The following is a 19,005-nucleotide window of genomic DNA, read 5'->3' as shown; positions in this document are numbered from 1 at the left end:
GTAATTTTGCAAGTTAATTGAGGTAGTATCAGGGAAATCAAACAATAACATTGATCAGAAAAACCAAAGACATCACAAAGACATATGGATCACACATGTTAGGAAGATAAATACTGAAAAGCTGTGCCTTTCATTTTATGGAAGAAAATGGGTGATAATGACTCACAATAGTAAAATGATGTTAAAATATTCAACTACAACAAAAGTTTCTTTAAAAAAATCTGATGTATTTACAGTCATAATAGACAGGCAGAGACAGGAACTTGGAGTCAAATTTTTATATACAGAATACATGAAAGTGTCTGTTGTAAAATCTGAAACAATACATTAACTATTTACATTTAAACTACTGTGTGAAAAAGGACCTTAACAAGCTTACGACAAACTTTTACACTACAATACAACACAACGGCAGCAGGTGCCATACCACAAGTTTTTAGCGTGTTACACATTTAAAAACCACTGGCACCATTAAAAGGTGCATTGACACAGACTCTACTTTAATACTTCTCCTTTCTCAGTCAAATAAAATACCATTGATATTTGAAAGATTTTTTTCCTCTTTAATCAGTACACAGCAGCTACTTGTAGTGCAAAAGTAGCAGAAAACATCTGGGTCATAGGATTCCAGATACATTAAATAAAACAATGATCAGAGTAGATAAACATATCCTTTTATGAAAACTTTGCACATATTTATAAAAACTATTGTCACTGGCACAAAATATAACAAGTCTTTGATTATTTGTACATGTTTAGGGATGCAGTCTGAACGTATCCTAGGCTTTTCCAGTTTGTTCTACTTAGGGCTTTGCCATGACCTTCAAACAGAACTTTTCTGCCTCTTCCCATTCAGTCAACATTTACAACTATGACAAGTTACATATTTAAAAGAGAAGTCATTATACAAATTCTATGTGCAACTGCCCACAAAATCTGAGCAAAAAAAAGGAAAAAAATGCTGAAGATATTTCATTCCATGCAATATAAAGACAGCTTCTTCGGTTCATGGTTCCCTGTTTAGTCCTATGTACACTTCAGAAACCCTCATGGAACAGAGTTGGATCGTAACACTGGAACTTGATGAAGTTTCATCAAATGCTTCTGTTCTAAGTCAGCTTCGTGTACCAGGGTTTCCTCTTCTTTTGGCTGCTTCAACGCAAATTCCGTGATACTGAAAACAAACTGCAGGCAACCAAGCTTGATATAACTCCCATGATGCAACAACGCTGTCCCTTCCCAGCCTGCTCCACTGCCACCTATTAGACTCGAGCTGCTGGCCTTACAGTTACAGGTTTTGCCATGCAGTCCCTGGCCTTGTGAACTCATGACCATCTCTTCCTGTTCCTCCTCTTCCTTTCTGCTCTTACAATATTCTGCAGAGAAATCAGAAAATAGTTACAGTAAATAAAGTTGCTCAGCGTGTTCACAATGTAGGAATATACAAGTATGCAAGAAAATTCCATTTGAAAATCACCTTTAATCCACAAATCATTATGGTACAAATCTGTTTGAGTCAATTCCATGTGCATGAAAAAATCTGCACATCATCCAAGTAAGGCTTTGCTGGCAATATCTATAGTGAGCAATCCTGTAGTTTATTCTCTGCTGCAATAACATTTTGGAGTAGAACAGAACAGGAGGAGATGGCAATCACTCTATAGGAGGTTCCTTTGTCTTTGTTTCAACAGGGGCTTCAACTAAGCTGAAATGGGCTACATTCCATCTTAACAGTTTGAACTCAATACTTCTGCAACTGTTCGCCAACATAATTAATCTTCTGTTGCCTAGAGCACAGCAGTATACTTCATACTTCCATTTCTTTATCACTTCCATGGTTTAAAAGGCTTAATTAAAGGGCTGACTGGCAATCAAAAATGTTGTTCACAGTTTCAATTTTCATTTATTGGTCCAAAGGGAAATGAACTGCCTTAATAACCTCTAAAGTACACAAGTTAAATTCCTCACCGCGCTCAAAACAGTGAACCTATCCCAAGTCCTGTATCCTCCTCTAGTCATGTTGGCACAAACAGGACTGCCTTCACCTGTGCGGAGGCTGCTGGGAGGAGACCAACAATGCTGCTCAATTCAGTGAGTGTGGAGACTGGGGTAGAGAATGTGTTTCTTTTGGTGTGCCATTGCCATGTTGACATGGGGGTGGACCTATCCAAGATTTAAGAGCATGCTAGTACTTGGTAAAGAAGGGGCGGCCTTTGGTCTACAACATGTGTTCCCGCAGTCATATTTCTGTAAACATCTATTTAATCTTGCTTCATTCACTATTAAAACATTTAAAACATTTGTGACCACATTAACATTTCCACAGCCCTACCTGATTATATTGCAAAACTGCTCAACAATAAATATGGATATTTTGTTTACAGGGACAGTTTTGCAGCTCGTCTGTCCCATATTTCCAGAGAGCTGGGCTGCTCAATCCTGACATCTGGTGGTATAGTGTGGAGTTTACACATTTTCCCTGTGACTGGATGGTTTTCCTTCGGTTTCTCTCATTTTCTCCCACATCCCAAACATGTGGATTGGTAGATTAACTGGCCCCTAAATTTCTCCCAATAGGTGGGTGATAGAATCTTGGAATGGATGTTGGGTGAACAGGGGGAGAGAAGTTGATGGGATTATGGGGAAATAGGAAGAATAGGTCACAGGGAAAATTTGAATTGATAGACTGAATGGCCTCCTTTATAACATAACAAAATCAAAGCCCAAAGTAAATTTATCAAAGTACATACTATATGTCACCATATACAACCCTGTGATTAATTTTCTTGAGGGCATACTCAACAAATCCAATAACCATAGTAGAATCATTGAAAGACTGCACCAACAGGGCAGACAAGCAGTGTGAAAAAGAGTCCATAGGTTGTGGGAACAGGTCAGAGATGGAGCAAATGAAATTAGGTAAAGCGAACTCTCTGGTTCATGTGCCTGATGATGATCGAAGCATAATAACCATTCCTGAACCTGGTGGTTCAAATCCTGTACCTTCTTCTTGATGGCAGCAGTGAGAAGAGAGCATGACCAGGTCCTTGATGATGGATGTTGCTTTCCTGTAACAACACTCCATGTAGATTGCCTAATGGTGGGGAGGGCTTTACCCAAAATGGACTGGGCCACATCCACTACTTTTTGTAGGATTCCTGTTCAATGGGATTGTGTTTCCATAATAGACTGTGATTCAGCCAGTCAAACTCTCCACCACACATATATAGTTTTAGATGTCATGCTGAATCTTCGCAAACTCCTAAGGAAGTAAGGTGCTGCCATGGTTTCTTCTTAATTGCTCAGGACAGGTCCACTGAAATTGTAAAAGAACTTAAGGTTGCTAAACCTCCCTACTTCTGATTCCCTGATGAGGACTGGCTCATGGACCTCCAATTTCCTCCTCCTGAAGCCAATAATCAACATCTTGGTCTTGCTGATATTTATTTAGAGGTTGTTGCTGTGGCACCACTCAGCCAAGACTTTCAATCTCGTGTCTACGTGCTGATTTGTCACTACTATTGATTCAGCCTATGTGAGTTGTGTCATCAGCAAATTTAAATATGGCATTAGAGTTGTGCTTAGTCAGTCATAAGTGTAAAGCAAAAAGCACAGGGGGCTAAGGACACAGCCCTGTGGTGCACCTGTGCTGATAAGAGTTTGTGGTGGTGATGTTGTTGCCAATCCAAACTGACTGGGGTCTGCAACTGAGAAAATTGAGGATCTAATTCCACAAGGAAGTATTGAGGCCAAGGTCTTGCAAGACTTTTGGTTAGTTTTGATGGGATAATAGTATTGAACGCTGAGCTGTAGACAATAAAGAGCACCCTGAAGTATGCACCTTTGCTCTCCAGATGTTCCAGGGCTGAGTGAAGACCCAATGAAATGGCATCTGTTATGGACCTGTTGTGCCAGTAGGCAAATTGGAGCAGATCCAAGTCACTTCTCAGGCAGGAGTTGATGTGTTTCATCACCAACTTCTCAAAACACTTCTTCACTGTGCTACTGGATGGTAGTCATTGAGGCAAGTTACCATGTTCTTTGTAGGCACCAGTATAACTGAAACCTGTTTGAAGCAGGTGGGTACGTCAGACTCAAAGCCACACACACAAAAGACTGGAGTAACTCAGTAGGCCAGGCAGCATCTATGGAAAAGAGTTAACAGTCAATGTTTTGGGCTGGAGACTCGTGTTTGGGGGTACCTCAGACTGCCAAAGCCAGAGGTTAAAGACATTGGTGAACACTCCAACCACTTGAACAGCTCAGGTCTGAGCTGGATGCTTTTCATGTTTTCATTTTCCTGAAGAATGCACTTACATTGGCTTCAGAGATCAAAATCATTGGATCATTCGAGGGCTATGGGAACTTGTGTGACGATTCCACCATGCTTTTACAGCACTGAGTTCACTTAGAAGCGAAACCCTGTTGTCACCAATGCCATTTGATTTCACTTTGTATGAGGTGACAGTATCTAAGGCCTGCCACAAATATCAAGCATCTTTCATTGATTCAAGTTTAAATAAGTAGCAGTAATTATTGTATATTAATTTAAATTACCTTTGGGAAATACAAAAAGAAAATGCTTACTTATTACACTTTGTACTTTGGCAACAATACTGCTTGGTGGAGTGGGAGTAGTTTTCTCAGAGAAGTCGCATGAATAGAGTACGTTGTCAACAGTTGTCCCATGTTCACTGTAGTTCAACAATTCATAGTGTTTTGTGTTCTAAAATCAGATAATATAACAAAAGTTTAAAATGTCAGTAATTCTTTGTTTTAAACATTACATATTGTAACTCTGATATTAGTAATTCAAAATAAATTTATTATCAAGGTACACGTATGTGACCATAGCACCACCATTTAGTTAAAGGGTTCAATGGTTTTTGGAGTTTTGTACCCAAAGTCTCCCTTCGATTTTTATGGATTAGTCCATATTTAACTCCAGTGTGAGCTCATAAAAAGCAAAAAGGAGAAACTTCAGATAAACTAATGCAAACAAGAATTGTTTTACTTATCTATAACTTATAAATGGTGTATTGAGAGCTTTAACTTGCTCTGACCAAACAGAAGTGATATTTATACACAATAAGTTACTGAGTGGAACTTTGTCAAATATTTCTCAACCTCTTTACTGCTTCAACAGCAATTTCACTTATCAGTTGAAGTGCAACACCAGGAAAAAGGTAAATGCTTATATTTTCTGCCCCTTAAAACTTACTTCCTGACTAAATTCAGAGTCATACAGTTTAAAACAGGCCCTTTGGCAAAGTTAGTCTGTGTTGATCATCAAGCACCCATCTAAACCAATCCCATTTTTAGTCTTTATAAATACACCCAAACAAAATCAGAGCATTCTCATGCAATCACACCATTTGTTTCACACTGCCATGAAAACAAATAGATACTGGGAAGTCTTAGTAGAAATTTTGATTTAAAAAATTCAAGACTAAGGTTCCTGATTAATCTAGGAAAATTGTGGTCACTTCTTAAAAAATGAACTTCACTTGACTCCACAGAATCTAATAGCTTTAAGCCTTTTTCCTTTTTAAAGTAGGTCAACTTATTACTAGAATTAGATCTTTTAAGCTGCATCAGTTCAGCTGCTCACATTTACTTGAACTTTGAAAGATTACTGTAAATCAAAATTAACCATATTCTTCACTCAGCCAATGACAATCTAATTTAATTTAATTTAATCTAATTTAATTTATATAGCTCTGCAAATATAACATAATAAATAATTTATTTTTTTCATCACCAATCAATCTTCACTAGACAGAAGGGAGGGTTATTCATTAGTTTAAATAACTTATGTAGGCTCCCTCAATCTGAGAAGTAGTTAACAATCTATTTACTAGGATATAAAACTAATTCAGCATAAGAGACCATTCTATTCAGCATACCTGTGCAAGAGTCAGTTTCTCAGTGAGATAAAAGAGAGACTGAAGGCTCTCAGCTCAAAATGTCGACTGTTCAATTCCCTTCATAGATGCTGCCTGAACTGCTGAGTTCCGTCAGCATTTTATGTTATTTTCAATGGAGTAATTTTCTTTTAAATTTCTTCTAGAGTTACTGCTTAGTTTTCTTCACTTCAACAGGCAATAGAGCAAAATATATTTCATATTCTATTCTAATATATTACATTAAAATTCTACTTCTGTCCTTTACTATTTAATCTTCACTGGCCTCAAGGTAACCCTTCTTTATCAAATCTACCACAACGATATACAGTGGCATGCAAAAGTTTGGGCACCCCTGGTCAAAATTTCTGTTACTGTGAATAGCTAAGCGAGAAAAAGATGACCTGATTTCTGAAAGGCATAATGACACATTTCTTTAATATTTTAAGCAAGATTACTTTTTTATTTCCATCTTTTACAGTTTCAAAATAAGAAAAAAGGAAAAGAGCCCAAAGCAAAAGTTTGGGCACCCTGCATGGTCAGTACTTAGTAACACCCCCTTTGGCAAGTTTTAGAGCTTGTATACGCTTTCTGTAGCCAGCTAAGAGTCTTTCAATTCTTGTTTGGGGGATTTTCGCCCATTCTTCCTTGCAAAAATCTTCTATTTACGTGAGATTCTTGGGCTGTCTTGCATGCACTGGTCTTTTGAGGTCTATCCACAGATTTTCAATGATGTTTAGGTCAGGGGACTGTGAGGGCCATAGCAAAAGCTTCAGCTTGCACCTCTCGAGGTAGTCCATTGTGGATTTTCAGGTGTGTTTAGGATCATTATCCTGTTGTAGAAGCCACCCTCTTCTCATCTTCAGCTTTTTTACAGATGCTGTGACATTTGCTTCCAGAATTTGCTGGTATTTAATTGAATTCATTCTTCCCTCTACTAGTGAAATATTTCCCGTGCCACTGGCTGCAACACAAGCCCAAAGCATGATCGATCCACCCCCATGCTTAACAGTTGGAGAGGTATTTTTCATGAAATTCTGCACCCTTTTTTCTCCAAATATACTTCTGCTCATTGCAGCCAAAAAGTTCTATTTTAACTTCATCAGTCCACAGGACTTGTTTCCAAAATGCATCAGGCTTGTTTAGATGTTCCTTTGCAAACTTCTGATGCTGAATTTTGTGATGAGACACAGGGAAGGTTTTCTTCTGATGACTCTTCCATGAAGGTCATATTTGTGCAGGTGTTGCTAAACAGTAGAACAGTGCACCACCACTCCAGAGTCTGCTAAATCTTTCTGAAGGTCTTTTGCAGTCAAACAGGGGTTTTGATTTGCCTTTCTAGGAATCCTACGAGCAGTTCTCTCAGTAAGTTTTCTTGGTCTTCCAGACCTCAACTTGACCTCCACCGTTCCTGTTAACTGCCATTTCTTAATTACATTATGAACTGAGGAAACGGCTACTTGAAAACACTTTGCTATCTTCTTATAGCCTTCTCCTGCTTTGTGGGTATCATTTATTTTAATTTTCAGAGTGCTAGGCAGCTGCTTAGAGGAGCCCATGGCTGCTGACTGTTGGGACAAGGTTTGAGGAGTCAGGGTATTTATTATGCTTTGAAATTTGCATCACCTGGCCTTTCCTAATAACGACTGTGAACAAGCTAATTAAGATCTGAGACCTTGGTAAAAGTTTTATCAGAGCTCAAATCTCTTGGGGTGCCCAAACTTTTGCATGGTGCTCCTTTCCTCCCCCCCACTCTAAAATTATACAAAACAAAAATAATACACTAATCTTGCTTAAAATGTTGAAAAGAATGTTTCATCTTTAAGACTTTTGGAGATCAGTTCATCTTCTACTCGCTTAACTATTCACAGTACCAGAAATTTTGACCGGGGTGCCCAAACTTTTGCATGCCACTGTATATTTTTAAAATCATGGTCTACCATCTAACCTCTTGCCAAGGATAAGAAACCACAAAATGAGCTACATTTGGATGTAAAGAACATTGCCTGCAATAACAATTTACAAGAATCAGAAATACTAATGTTAATCACCTCCAAAAGAAGTTTCAAATGTTGAATGGATATGATTACATTCACCAACAGCACTTATTTTTTGTGCCGAGAAATATGCAAAACTTAACATTTACTTTCTGCACTATTTAGTGTTTCTTCTCATGATAAACTACACTTCATTATTCTAGTAGTCAGCTGCATGTGGTGACTATTTAGTGCAGGGCTTAACAGTTATGTAGCTTCATTCCACTGATGAGTCAAACCACAAATATTTCTGTTTTTTCTTTATCACTACACAATCATTTACCTTGTTTACCAATATTTTGCCATTAATTCTCATTTTCCTTAAGATGACTGCTATCAGGCAGCTTGGAGAATGTCCAGTTGAAAAGCATCAGTTATGGCTAGGTACATCAGCATTATACTTATGTTCTGCAAGATTTACAAGCTGAGTGGAGCAATCTTCAAGCTTTTGAACAACCCAGTAAGCACTTCAGCGGTATGAAACTTCTAGGTAATTTGGGGTATTTTTTCAGAGAGAGAATTGCAAAATTAAGTATTTCTTTTTTGGGATAGGGTACGAACCTTACCTCATCATAGAATATGCAGGCATGTTTGCCTGAAACATAATTACAATAACCATAATTTGTAAGGCACACATCCATGTCAGCACCTGAAATGAAAAAGAAAAGCAAATTTTCAGTTGCAATAACCAGCTTGTATTTTACCATCTGCCCTCAAATTATTTGGAGCACTAAAGGTTAAAAGTTCCCAGGAAAAGGAGAACATTTACCTGAAGATTGGAAAACAGAATAAAAAAGAGCTAGATTACCACAAAATGATGGCAAGTTGCATACATACCAAATAAATGGAACAGAAAATATAAAAGGAGAGCACAAAGAAGAAAAAAGGGAGGAATAATGACAGAGAGACTACAAGTAGACAGCTGTAGACCAGGAAAGGAAAACTGAGAAACAGCTGCTGGCATTAGGGAATCAGTATGTCAGCCAATTATGGTGTGAAAGGGGTTGGGGAGACAGTAAGAAAGCTTGAGGCAGCTACGAGCAGAGAGGGAGACTGAAAATGTGAAAACACTGCAGACAGCAGCTAAAAACAGTTGATGTCTCAGTCAAACTGAAAAGATCAGAATTCAGAAAGGAAGATTTAAAGGGAGGCACAAGCAGAAAGATAGATATTTTACTTTTCTTTTGCATGCCACGGGTGATCATTTAGTCAACAATAAAATACATGCTGGATGTGCTGTATTTAGCTGAATTTGATAAATCAGGCTTAAACTAAATCAGTGTAAAAAGTGACCGATATGATAGGTTATCAGTTTCTCCAGTGATCTCTTTGCTTCATATCAGTCAAATAACATCAAAGAAAGATGTGTCTCCAAGCTCCAGAGGAATTGTATGCAGCTCACTGTTTTTGGCTTTAGCAAGTGGAGGAAATGCTTTGAATGCCCAATAAATCAGCAAAAGTTTTCAGTTGAATGCAAATATTACCTCAAAATATATTCATCTGTTAAAACATTCACCTCTCCAAATTAAACCAGGTGCAACAATTAAACATTTCTACATTTCAAAGAGATTTAAGCAATGGATTTCAAATAACACTTGTAAATGGGAGAAGTCAGCACAATGTTGCACAGCCGTATTCATCTACTTGCAAAGATTATTATTAGTGAACCATTAACAGATGGTTTTCGCTCACCTGTTCCTATATAAAGTGTTCTGTAGCACATATTAACAGCTTGACCTTTACCCGTTAGAGGATAAAACACAGCTCGTGCCTGAACTTCTTTCACTGGAACTGGAAAACAAAATATTTTAATGTTAGAACCTGCAACGCTTGTCCTTTGTATCAAACAGGAAATACACCTTAAATTCAAGGTTATTTGAAAGCTAACAATTTTATTATTTAATGATTGAAAAGTAACTAAAAAAGGTGACAATACTATGTTCACCAAGTATATGACAAGCTGTAATTGCTGTGTGCATTCTGGACAGGTTACACTTATAACTCAACCTCATCTTCACTGACATGTGCTGTCAAAACAAAGACCAACAGAACCTTTTATATGAGCATTAAGAATCAATCACATATTTCAACTAGGGGCTAACATAAGCCAGATCAGGTTGGAGTGAAAATTCCCAAAAGGATATACGGTGGACTTACTTTGTAGTCATCCCAAAAATTACCACATTCATTGGCAACTAGGTTCATAACTTGCTGAAACAGAATTTGAATACAAAGCTCTGGCCTATAGTACCTTTCTAAGGTGTGTCATGGAATCAGAATGCACCTAAAAGGCAACCACCTAAGAATTCTCTAGAGATCTTATCTCTTCATCACTGCCGTTCCAATCAATCACGAATGCTGTTTCTCTTTCCACAGATGTTGCTCGACTTGCTGAGTGTTTCCAGCAATTTTTAAATCTCACACTTCCAGCATTTGCAGATTTTTGATTTTCTATCACATTCTAATCCTGACCAACAGCAGGAACTTGCACCAATTACTTGTAACATGCTGTAAGGTTTCACTGCTAATGTAATGGCCTCTATGTAATGCTACGGCAATGGTTTCTCTGTAGCAACAATATTTGGGCTAACGGGGGCTTTGGAACGTGTGCTATCCAATGAGAGGCATGTTGTTCTTTCTTGTGGGTCTGGGAGCAGGGGTTTTGTGGTCTTTTGTCGGCGAGAGATATAGAGAAAAGACGTGAATGGAACGAGTTGGTAGACTGCCGGACAGAGTGGACTTGGAGCGAGGGTCTGACGGTCAGCGACGCTTGGAGGTCGATGGGGAACGAATGGACAAATCCGTGAGCTCCAACATTCACATTAGACTGTTTCAATAAAATGGGCACTTTTTCTTTTAATTTTCTTTACTAACCCTATAGTATTATATATTTATAATAGATATATATAGATTTATAAAGTTCAATTGTTCAAACTGCATATGGTGTAACTGTGATATTTTGCGGTTCAAATCTGTAACCAGGCAACACATCAGGCAACATCCACACAAACGAGATTGCTCAATTTGGCCGGGCAAGAGGATGTCTTCCCCTAGACAAACGCGTGCTGGCCGAACCTGAGGGTTACATACTTGAATGTAAGAATTGCCAAATAATGTACAAAAGTCTCAGACAAATGTAAATTCTGTAAAGCAAAGATGGTTTCAAAAATAATGAAAGGTTTCTAAATATCAAAAAAATTACTATAAAGCATAGTAAACAGTAAAAAACTAAGATCTATATACACCAGGTGACACACACAAAACGCTGGTGGAATGCAGCAGGCCAGGCAGCATCTATAGGGAGAAGCACAGTTGACGTTTCGGGCCGAGACCTGAGGAGTCCTGACGAAGGGTCATTGTCCTGCTGCAGAATGAAGTTGGGACTGATCAGATACCCCCCTGATGGTATTGCATGATGGACAAGAGTAGGTCTTGTACGTCTTAGTATTGAGGATTCCATTAATTCTGACCAGGTCACCAACTTCATTTGTAGAAATGCAGCCCCAAACTTGCAGGGACCCTTCACCGTGCTTCACTGTTGGCTGCAGATACTCATGCATGCAGCGCTCTCTAGCTCTTCTACGGACAAACTGCCTCCTGTTTGAGCCAAAATCTTCTAATGTTGATTTGCCAGTCCAGAACACTTGCTACCACTGTTCAGCACCCCAGTCTTTATGTTTTTGTGCACAGTTGAGTCTCTCGGCTTTGTTTCCACTACAAAGGACTGGCTTTTTGGCAGCAACTCTTCCATAAAGATCACTTCTGACAATTCTTCTGGACTGCTGAGGGATATACTTGGGTTCCAGTGGTTTCTGAGAGTTTAGAGCTGATTACGGTGCAGGACTTCTTCCGATTTAGAAGGGACGTTAGTTAGATGAATCTCTCGCCTGTTATGCTCAGTTTCTGTGGCCAACCACTGTGTTTCCGGTCATCAACCTTGACTGCTTCTTTGCGCTTCTTCAGAAGATTGGACAGTAGATATTGAAACTCCTGTCTGCTGCAAAATTTCTGCTTGGCAGAGACCTTGCTGATGCAGGATGACCACATTGTGTATTGTGGCTATGCTTACTCTTGCCATGGTGTAAGAATTGATGATTTGAAGGTTAAACGGTCACATCTGCCACACCCTCACCTTCTAGTTTGGTTGCCTTTTGCCCATTCCTTCTACTGTACACCCATTTCTGTTTCAGTTAATCAGTTTAGTTTACTCAACTCATTTTGTCATTGATCACTGGAAGCTGTTTGATATTTCCTTAATCATGCACTAGGTTATAAACCTACAAAGTAAACAAGCTCTTATTTAAAAAGTGGTCTATTACTTAAATATACTACTTTCTTTAACAAAATACAAAAATTTCCCTGTCATTTAATTTTTTGGAAAACGAAAGTTTGAAAACCTAAAATTTGCTCTTTTCTACTGATACACTAAAACAGAAGATGAAATAAAAATCTAATATAATATTTATATTAAAAAAATCTAGGGTGCCTAAGACTTTTGTAAGTTTAGCTTTGAAAGAAGTGAAACACACAATCAAGGAGATGCTGTGGAGTATCTTAAAGTTGGAGAAGAGGCATTCCGCTGGAAATTCCAGAACACGGTAGACTTGCGACCAATTTCTGAGGAGAAATTAGGGCATGGGGTTGGAGAAAATGAAGAGAGGGAGCAATAAGACTTATTGTGCAATAAGACACAAAGATAAGAATTTTGAGCCCAGGAACTACTTCAGTTCAATGAGCAGAGGGAATGCGGTAGAATGGGAATTGGTGCAGAATAAGTTACAAGCAATGTACTTTGGGCAAGCTGATGTTTATGAAGATCTGAGGATTATAAGGTGACCAAAAGAGCACCTGAACCTGAAATGATAAAAGGTACGACCAGGACGAGATGCGCTGAAACAGTGACAGAAATGAAAGCGCGGCAAAATAAATACATACCTTCAGTCTGTGTTGTTGCAGCACTTGTCTGGGTTTTTGAGTTGCTAAGTACTGATGGTAAAGAAGATGCTTTGGGAGGAAACAGCTGTTGAATTCTCTGCCAAGCTAGTAGCTGGATCAACTTTTCATCAAGCTTACTAAGTTCAATCTCTAGAAAAGACAAAAAAGAAAAAAAAATCGACGTTTCACCAAAAAACTTTCTAACATATTTTACAGTTAAAAATACAAACGACATGGAGAAAAATAGTAGTGCGAAGACAAAAGGTAATTAATTGGAGATATTAAATGTTTCTCACTTAGTGATAGCTGACCTGCTGAGCACTTCCAGCAATTTTGTTTGCATTCCAACTTTAAACTCAAACCGATTATCACTACTGATATCCTTGAGTCATTCAAAGTAAATAACTCTGCAAACATATTTGATAGAACTTTCCCCTTCCCACCCAACATGGTGTCCCGTCACCTTCACTGACAATTATCAATTTAAAACAAAAAATAAGTTTTCATTACAACTTTTCACTATCACTGAGCTGCCATCAAATGCAATGTGAAATTTAGTTTCAGTACCCTGTTGCACATAAATATTTGTGTATGCATCTCATAATTTAAAATACAATGAAGATTGTTTGTGGAGCTGATGAATACCTCACTTTTGTTACGTGTACAATTAAATTAATTGTGTTTTCAAATTAAAATAGGAAACTAAAACAAGTCAATTGAGATCAGTAGAACAATGACTTCCCAGAAGTAGAACTTCAGATCAAATGGAATTGGCCTGGATCTCAAGTTTTACAGCAATAATTGATATTATTTTAACATAATAGCAGCTTAACAATAAGCACCATCAGAATAAAATCATAAGTTGAACAAAATTATCAGCTATGTTCAGCTGGGTATTCCATAGACCAAGTGTAAATAATTGCCAACACAGAATCTATGCATGTCGCAATTTCTGAATAGAATGAGACCTGACATTCAAACCAGGTTAAATGAAGTGCAAGGGCAAAGCTCAAAATTCAACCCTCAGAAATTAATACATTGATGAATGGCCTCAGAAGTCTATTTATTAGTCCCAGTTACTTGTGCCAACAATTTCTAAGGACTGCTAGTCCTTTCTGTTGAATAATGCAAGCACTTGAGAACCAAGGAGCTGAAGACACAGATGAAGAGTTTTGATATTAAATGTTGACTGCCAATTTTCCTTTAGAGGCACTGCCTGACTTGGTGAGTTCCCCCAGCACCTGGTTTTTCCTTCCAAATTTTAGCATTTCTACTCTCTTATTTCCTCTAAGGAACTTCTCTTACTTCTGGCTTCTTTCAATTTAACATACACATATTTTAGCTCTTCATTGAGATCAGAGGCATGAAGCACCTGGCAAAGAATAATTCCTCGATAATTCAATGGTGGAACAGGTAACTTGCATAGGTACTCTGAATCCTAAAGGCAGGCTGAAGAAAACAAACCCAACAGATTTTAAGTTTCTGGTGAAATACATCACTAAAGTACAATCTTCAGACAACCATGAATCAAAAATGGAATGCATGCAATGCAATCTCAAAGTTCAAAGTAAATGTATTATCCAAGTGCATATATGTCATAATAACCATAATGGAATCAATGAAAGACCGCACCAACTTGGGCGTTCAAACAGTGTGCAAAAGACACAAATTGTGCAAACACAAAAATAAATAATAATAATAAATCAATAAATATTGAGAACATGAGATGAAGTCCTTGGAAGTGAGTTCAAAGTTTACGGAAACATTTCAACAAAGAATTGAAGTTATCCCCTTTGGTTCAAGAGCCTGATGGTTGAGAGGTATTAACTATTCCTGAACCTGGTAGTGACAGTCCTGAGGGTCCTGTACCTTCTTCCTGATGGCAGCAGAGAGCGTATTGTAGGTGGTTCTCAATGATGGATGCTGCTTTCCTGTGACAACGATGTGCTCAATGGTGAGGACGGCTTACCTATGATGGACTGAGCCGTATCCACTACTCTTTTCTAGGATTTTCAATTTATAGGCATTGGAGTTTCCATACCAGGCTGTGATGCAGCCAATCAATATACTCTCCACTACACATAAAAAAATTGTCAAAGTTTTAAATGTCATGCAAACCTTTGCAAACTCCGAAGAAAGTAGAGGTGCTGCCAGGCTATTTTCGTATTTGCACATACATGCTGGGCCCAGGATGCGTTCTCTGAAATAGTAACACTGAGGAATTTAAAGTTGCTGACCCTCTCCACCTCTGATCCCCTGATGAGGACTGGCTTATGGACCTGTTTCCTCTTCCCAAAAGCAATAATTAGCTTCTTGGTTGTGCTGATACTGAGTAAGAGATTGTTGTTGCACCATTCAGCTAGATTTTCAATCTTCCTCCTATACTCCGAATCATCACCACCTTTGATTCGGCCAGCAGGAACATCAGCAAACTTAAATATGGTATTGGAGCTGTATTTAGCCTCACAGTGGGGGGTGGGTTAAGTATACAGCCAATCTGAACTGACCAGAGTATAGAGGCCAAAAGGTCTTAAGCTTCTTGATTAGTTTTGAGTGGATGATGGTACTGAATGTTGAGCTGTATTTGATAAAGAGCATCCTGGCGTCCTGGCGAAGGGTCTCGGCCCAAAACGTCAACAGTGCTTCACCTTATAGATGCTGCCTGGCCTCCTGTGTTCCGCCAGCATTTTGTGTGTTGTTTGAATTTCCAGCATCTGCAGATTTCCTCGTGTTCATCCTGGCGTGTGTATCTTTGCTGCCCAGTTGTTCCAGGGTTGAGTAAGAGCCAGTGAAATGGCACCTGCTGTGGACCTGTTGCTCCCGTGGGCAAAATGGAGTGGATCCAGGTCCTTTTGCAGGCAGGAGGTGATATGTTTTATCATCAGCCTCTCAAAACACTTCATCACTGGGAATGCAAGTGCTACTGGACGACAGTCATTGATGCAGGTTACTATGTTCTTCTTGGGCACCGGTATATTGAGGCCTGCTTGAAGCACGTGGGTACCTCAGACTGCCAAAGCGAGATGTTAAAGATCTCAGTGAAGACTCCAGCCAGTTGACCAGCACAGGTTTTTAGTACTTGGCCAGGTACCCCATCTGGGCCGGATGCTTTTTGTAGGTTCACCCTTCTGAAGGCACGCTGGTCTCGGAGACTGAAATCACAGGATCGACGGCTGTGGGAGTTTCTAGTATGGCTCCTCCATACTTCCACGGTCAAAGCAAGCATTGAAACTCTGCAACAAACTTAAAGATCAATTGGTAGGAATGATATGCACAAAAAAACCCTCAAAACTTTTCATCAAACAGAAGGCAAAACAACTGGAGAATAATGTGTTCAGACAGAGGAATTTTCAAAACATTTACCTCCACTTCCTTCCATAGCTGCCTGGAGAGAGTTGGCAAGGTCAAACATAACTGAAGTATTTAATGGAGAAGTTAAGGTAACTGGTTTGTTTCCCATTGACACACCTGTAGACAGCACAGTTGGACTCACTTTACCTTATGAAAAAGAGATATATATTGGTTATAACCATTTTGGAACACAAACTGTTCAAGTTCAGTCACAATCAACACAGCTGGCACTGCACATCTCTATTTTTGAGTAAAATTATTAACTATAGTTGTACCCAGATAAGAAAAATAAACCAAAGTTCAACCTTCCATATTTGGTGTCCAAATCCATTTTCAACTCCTCTTGCTTCTACAGATGACAATTGAGAGCAATAGCTCTCACATTGACCATGTATCAAATCGTCGACTCTTAAAGTCAAATTCAGTGAACAACTTTCAATAAAGGATGAATGCCCAGCGCAAGACTCAGAAAAAAAAGATCATGTTTGCTCTATCATTCACCCAAAACCTACTTCACAGCTCTGAAAATAATACCAGCAGGCTGAGTAAATGATTGAAGTTCAATACTATGAATACCTGCACAGAGGATTTAACTAAAAAAAAAGGCAACTTCAGTCTACTTCACCATTTTCATCACATTTGGGAAACCAAATTAAGGAATTGGGATACAGACGAATGTCCACTTTTTAATGTTCTAAAATTTGTACACTGTAAAATGTAAAACTATATTGTATTACAAAGCCAAACTCACAAATGATTTGGGAAACCACCAAATCTAATTTGAAGCAACATTAAACCTGAACACCACAATTCTGTAACACACATTGCTAGCAATATGTTTTGCTCTGATAGGATAGCCTCCAATTAGCTTCACTACCTTCCAACGGAAAGAGAATGGCACTAATCTGAGGCAAACAGCTGAAGCTTCCCTGAGTGCACAGGAGCTCCTAACAGACAAATTAACAATTCATCAAGGTAGAACAGCAGTTAATGCTGCTGTCTCATTACTTCAGGTACTGAGGCTTGATCTGACTTTGCACAATTCCATTGTGACTATGTATTTTGTTGGGTGCTCCCGTTTCATCCCACATTTGAAATATATGCTGGCAATTTATAACAGCTGATTGATGTACTACTCAGTGAAGGTATGTGGCAAAAACAAAAGGGGAAATGCATGAATATTTGAGGGAGAACACAGGCTAAAAGGGGACATAGGTTTACCCTGTTGAAAGGTGGGATGAACCCAATAACCCGCGTGACACAAAATACTTGTGTGGGTATCGTTAAAGAAGAGTAATCATTGCAGATTTTCAGCTTTTAGCAAATAAAGTCTCTAATGACTGGTCAAATGTCATGAAATTAACTGATCACCACAAAAATAATTTCATTGTAATTGTTAGCTTGTAAACAGCTGCTAAACATATAATTTACAAACAAACTGGATAAAGAACATGATATCCACCTGTAGTTGCTGGTGAAATTAAGTTCCTCGAAGGTCCCAACAGTGTTGATACACTATCTACCACTGCTCTCGGTGGTGTAATAGCCCTGGCTATAGCAGAGGATGTCGTAACAACCTTTGCCATGAACGTGGTGGGTCGTCCAGCTATCTGCACAGAGGCGATGTTTTTAAGCTGCGAGCTGCTGGTGATCTCAGAACTGGCACACAAAGTAGATAGAGAAGCGGGAACACTTGTCACACTGACAGGAATTCGCTGCAAGCATGAAACAGGTCCTCCTGGATTCTCTGTCTTGACTACTGTGCCCACAAAATGGTTTTGAAGGTTGCTGGCTGCTGGTGGCGTAGCTGGTCTCAGCTGAGAATGCAGCCATGCTTGTCCAGATACCTGGCTTGGCACCTGTGTTAAGTGTCCCTTTGGTCTCTGTGTATCTGCCAGCTGTCTGGACGGTTCTGATGAAAGTGTGCATGGGAAAGGTCTGTTTACTTTCACCTCTGCTGACAAAGGTCCATTTGAAGTTCCACTGCTAGAAGACTTGCACGAGGTCTCAGGATATAAAGTACGGGCATTTTCTTCCTGTGCAATTGCAGCACCAGGCTGCTGTGATACAGAGGAACCTGAAGAATTCTGGCTATTGGTCCATGAGGTGCACGTAACATTGCACGATGTCAGAGAAGGGGATGATGGTTTCTTTCCAGCTGTCTGATGCGCACTGCTTAAAGAGCTGTCTGCTGAACACTGGGCTGCGATGCATGGCTTAATATCCGCTTTCTCAGTGTGTTCAGTGTCCCAAAATAATGGCATCTGCTTAGCAGATAAATGTCTGAAAATGCTGCATTGAAGTGCAACAACACTACGAAGCCACTGCAGGAAATGGGAGAAAAAGATTTTATTAAAAGGAAGGGTAATTAGTTTAAGAAAGGTATTTTAAAAGTAAGCATATCATCGTTTCTGAACAGCAAAAATAAACCTATTCTAATACAGGGTTCAAAGTATATTTATTATCAAAGTACATATATGTCACCATATTCTAACTTGAGATTCATTTTCTTGCAGGCATTCACAACAGAACAAAGAAATACAATAGTCAATGAAACAGACTGACTAGCAACCAATGTGCCAAAGACAAACTGTGCAAATAAAAGTAAATAAATAACACTGAGAACATGAGTTGTAGAACCCATAGGTTATTATGTGTCATTTGTCAAGCACTTCAAGTGAAATCTCTTCAAATTCAGAGTCAGCTATATGATGTAGAGATAGGTTTTCATCCCAATTCATTCACGTTGAGCAAATTCCCATTTCCCTGTGTTTGGACCA

The 19,005-nt window shown here is 38.9% G+C and overlaps 1 protein-coding gene across 2 annotated transcripts in view; it reads right to left on the bottom strand.

The window, feature by feature from the left end:
* Window positions 1-206: 206 nt before the first annotated feature.
* The window catches only part of phf12b (PHD finger protein 12b), a 78,140-nt gene continuing 59,341 nt past the window's right edge, over window positions 207-19,005 (bottom strand). For both annotated transcript variants that reach the window (XM_073053434.1, XM_073053433.1), the window contains exons 9-15: window positions 17,688-18,549; window positions 16,238-16,372; window positions 12,875-13,024; window positions 9,632-9,730; window positions 8,506-8,588; window positions 4,588-4,726; window positions 207-1,376 (exon numbers count right to left, since the gene is read on the bottom strand). In XM_073053434.1, the coding sequence (XP_072909535.1) occupies window positions 1,048-1,376; window positions 4,588-4,726; window positions 8,506-8,588; window positions 9,632-9,730; window positions 12,875-13,024; window positions 16,238-16,372; window positions 17,688-18,549 (1,797 nt within the window). In that variant the 3' untranslated portion in view covers window positions 207-1,047. The remainder of the gene's footprint in view (window positions 1,377-4,587; window positions 4,727-8,505; window positions 8,589-9,631; window positions 9,731-12,874; window positions 13,025-16,237; window positions 16,373-17,687; window positions 18,550-19,005) is intronic.

Source organism: Hemitrygon akajei, chromosome 8, assembly GCF_048418815.1.
Source record: "Hemitrygon akajei chromosome 8, sHemAka1.3, whole genome shotgun sequence".
Lineage (NCBI taxonomy): Eukaryota > Metazoa > Chordata > Chondrichthyes > Myliobatiformes > Dasyatidae > Hemitrygon > Hemitrygon akajei.
The sequence above is the reverse complement of the archived record's forward strand: the minus strand, read 5'-3'. Positions and strand labels throughout refer to the sequence as shown.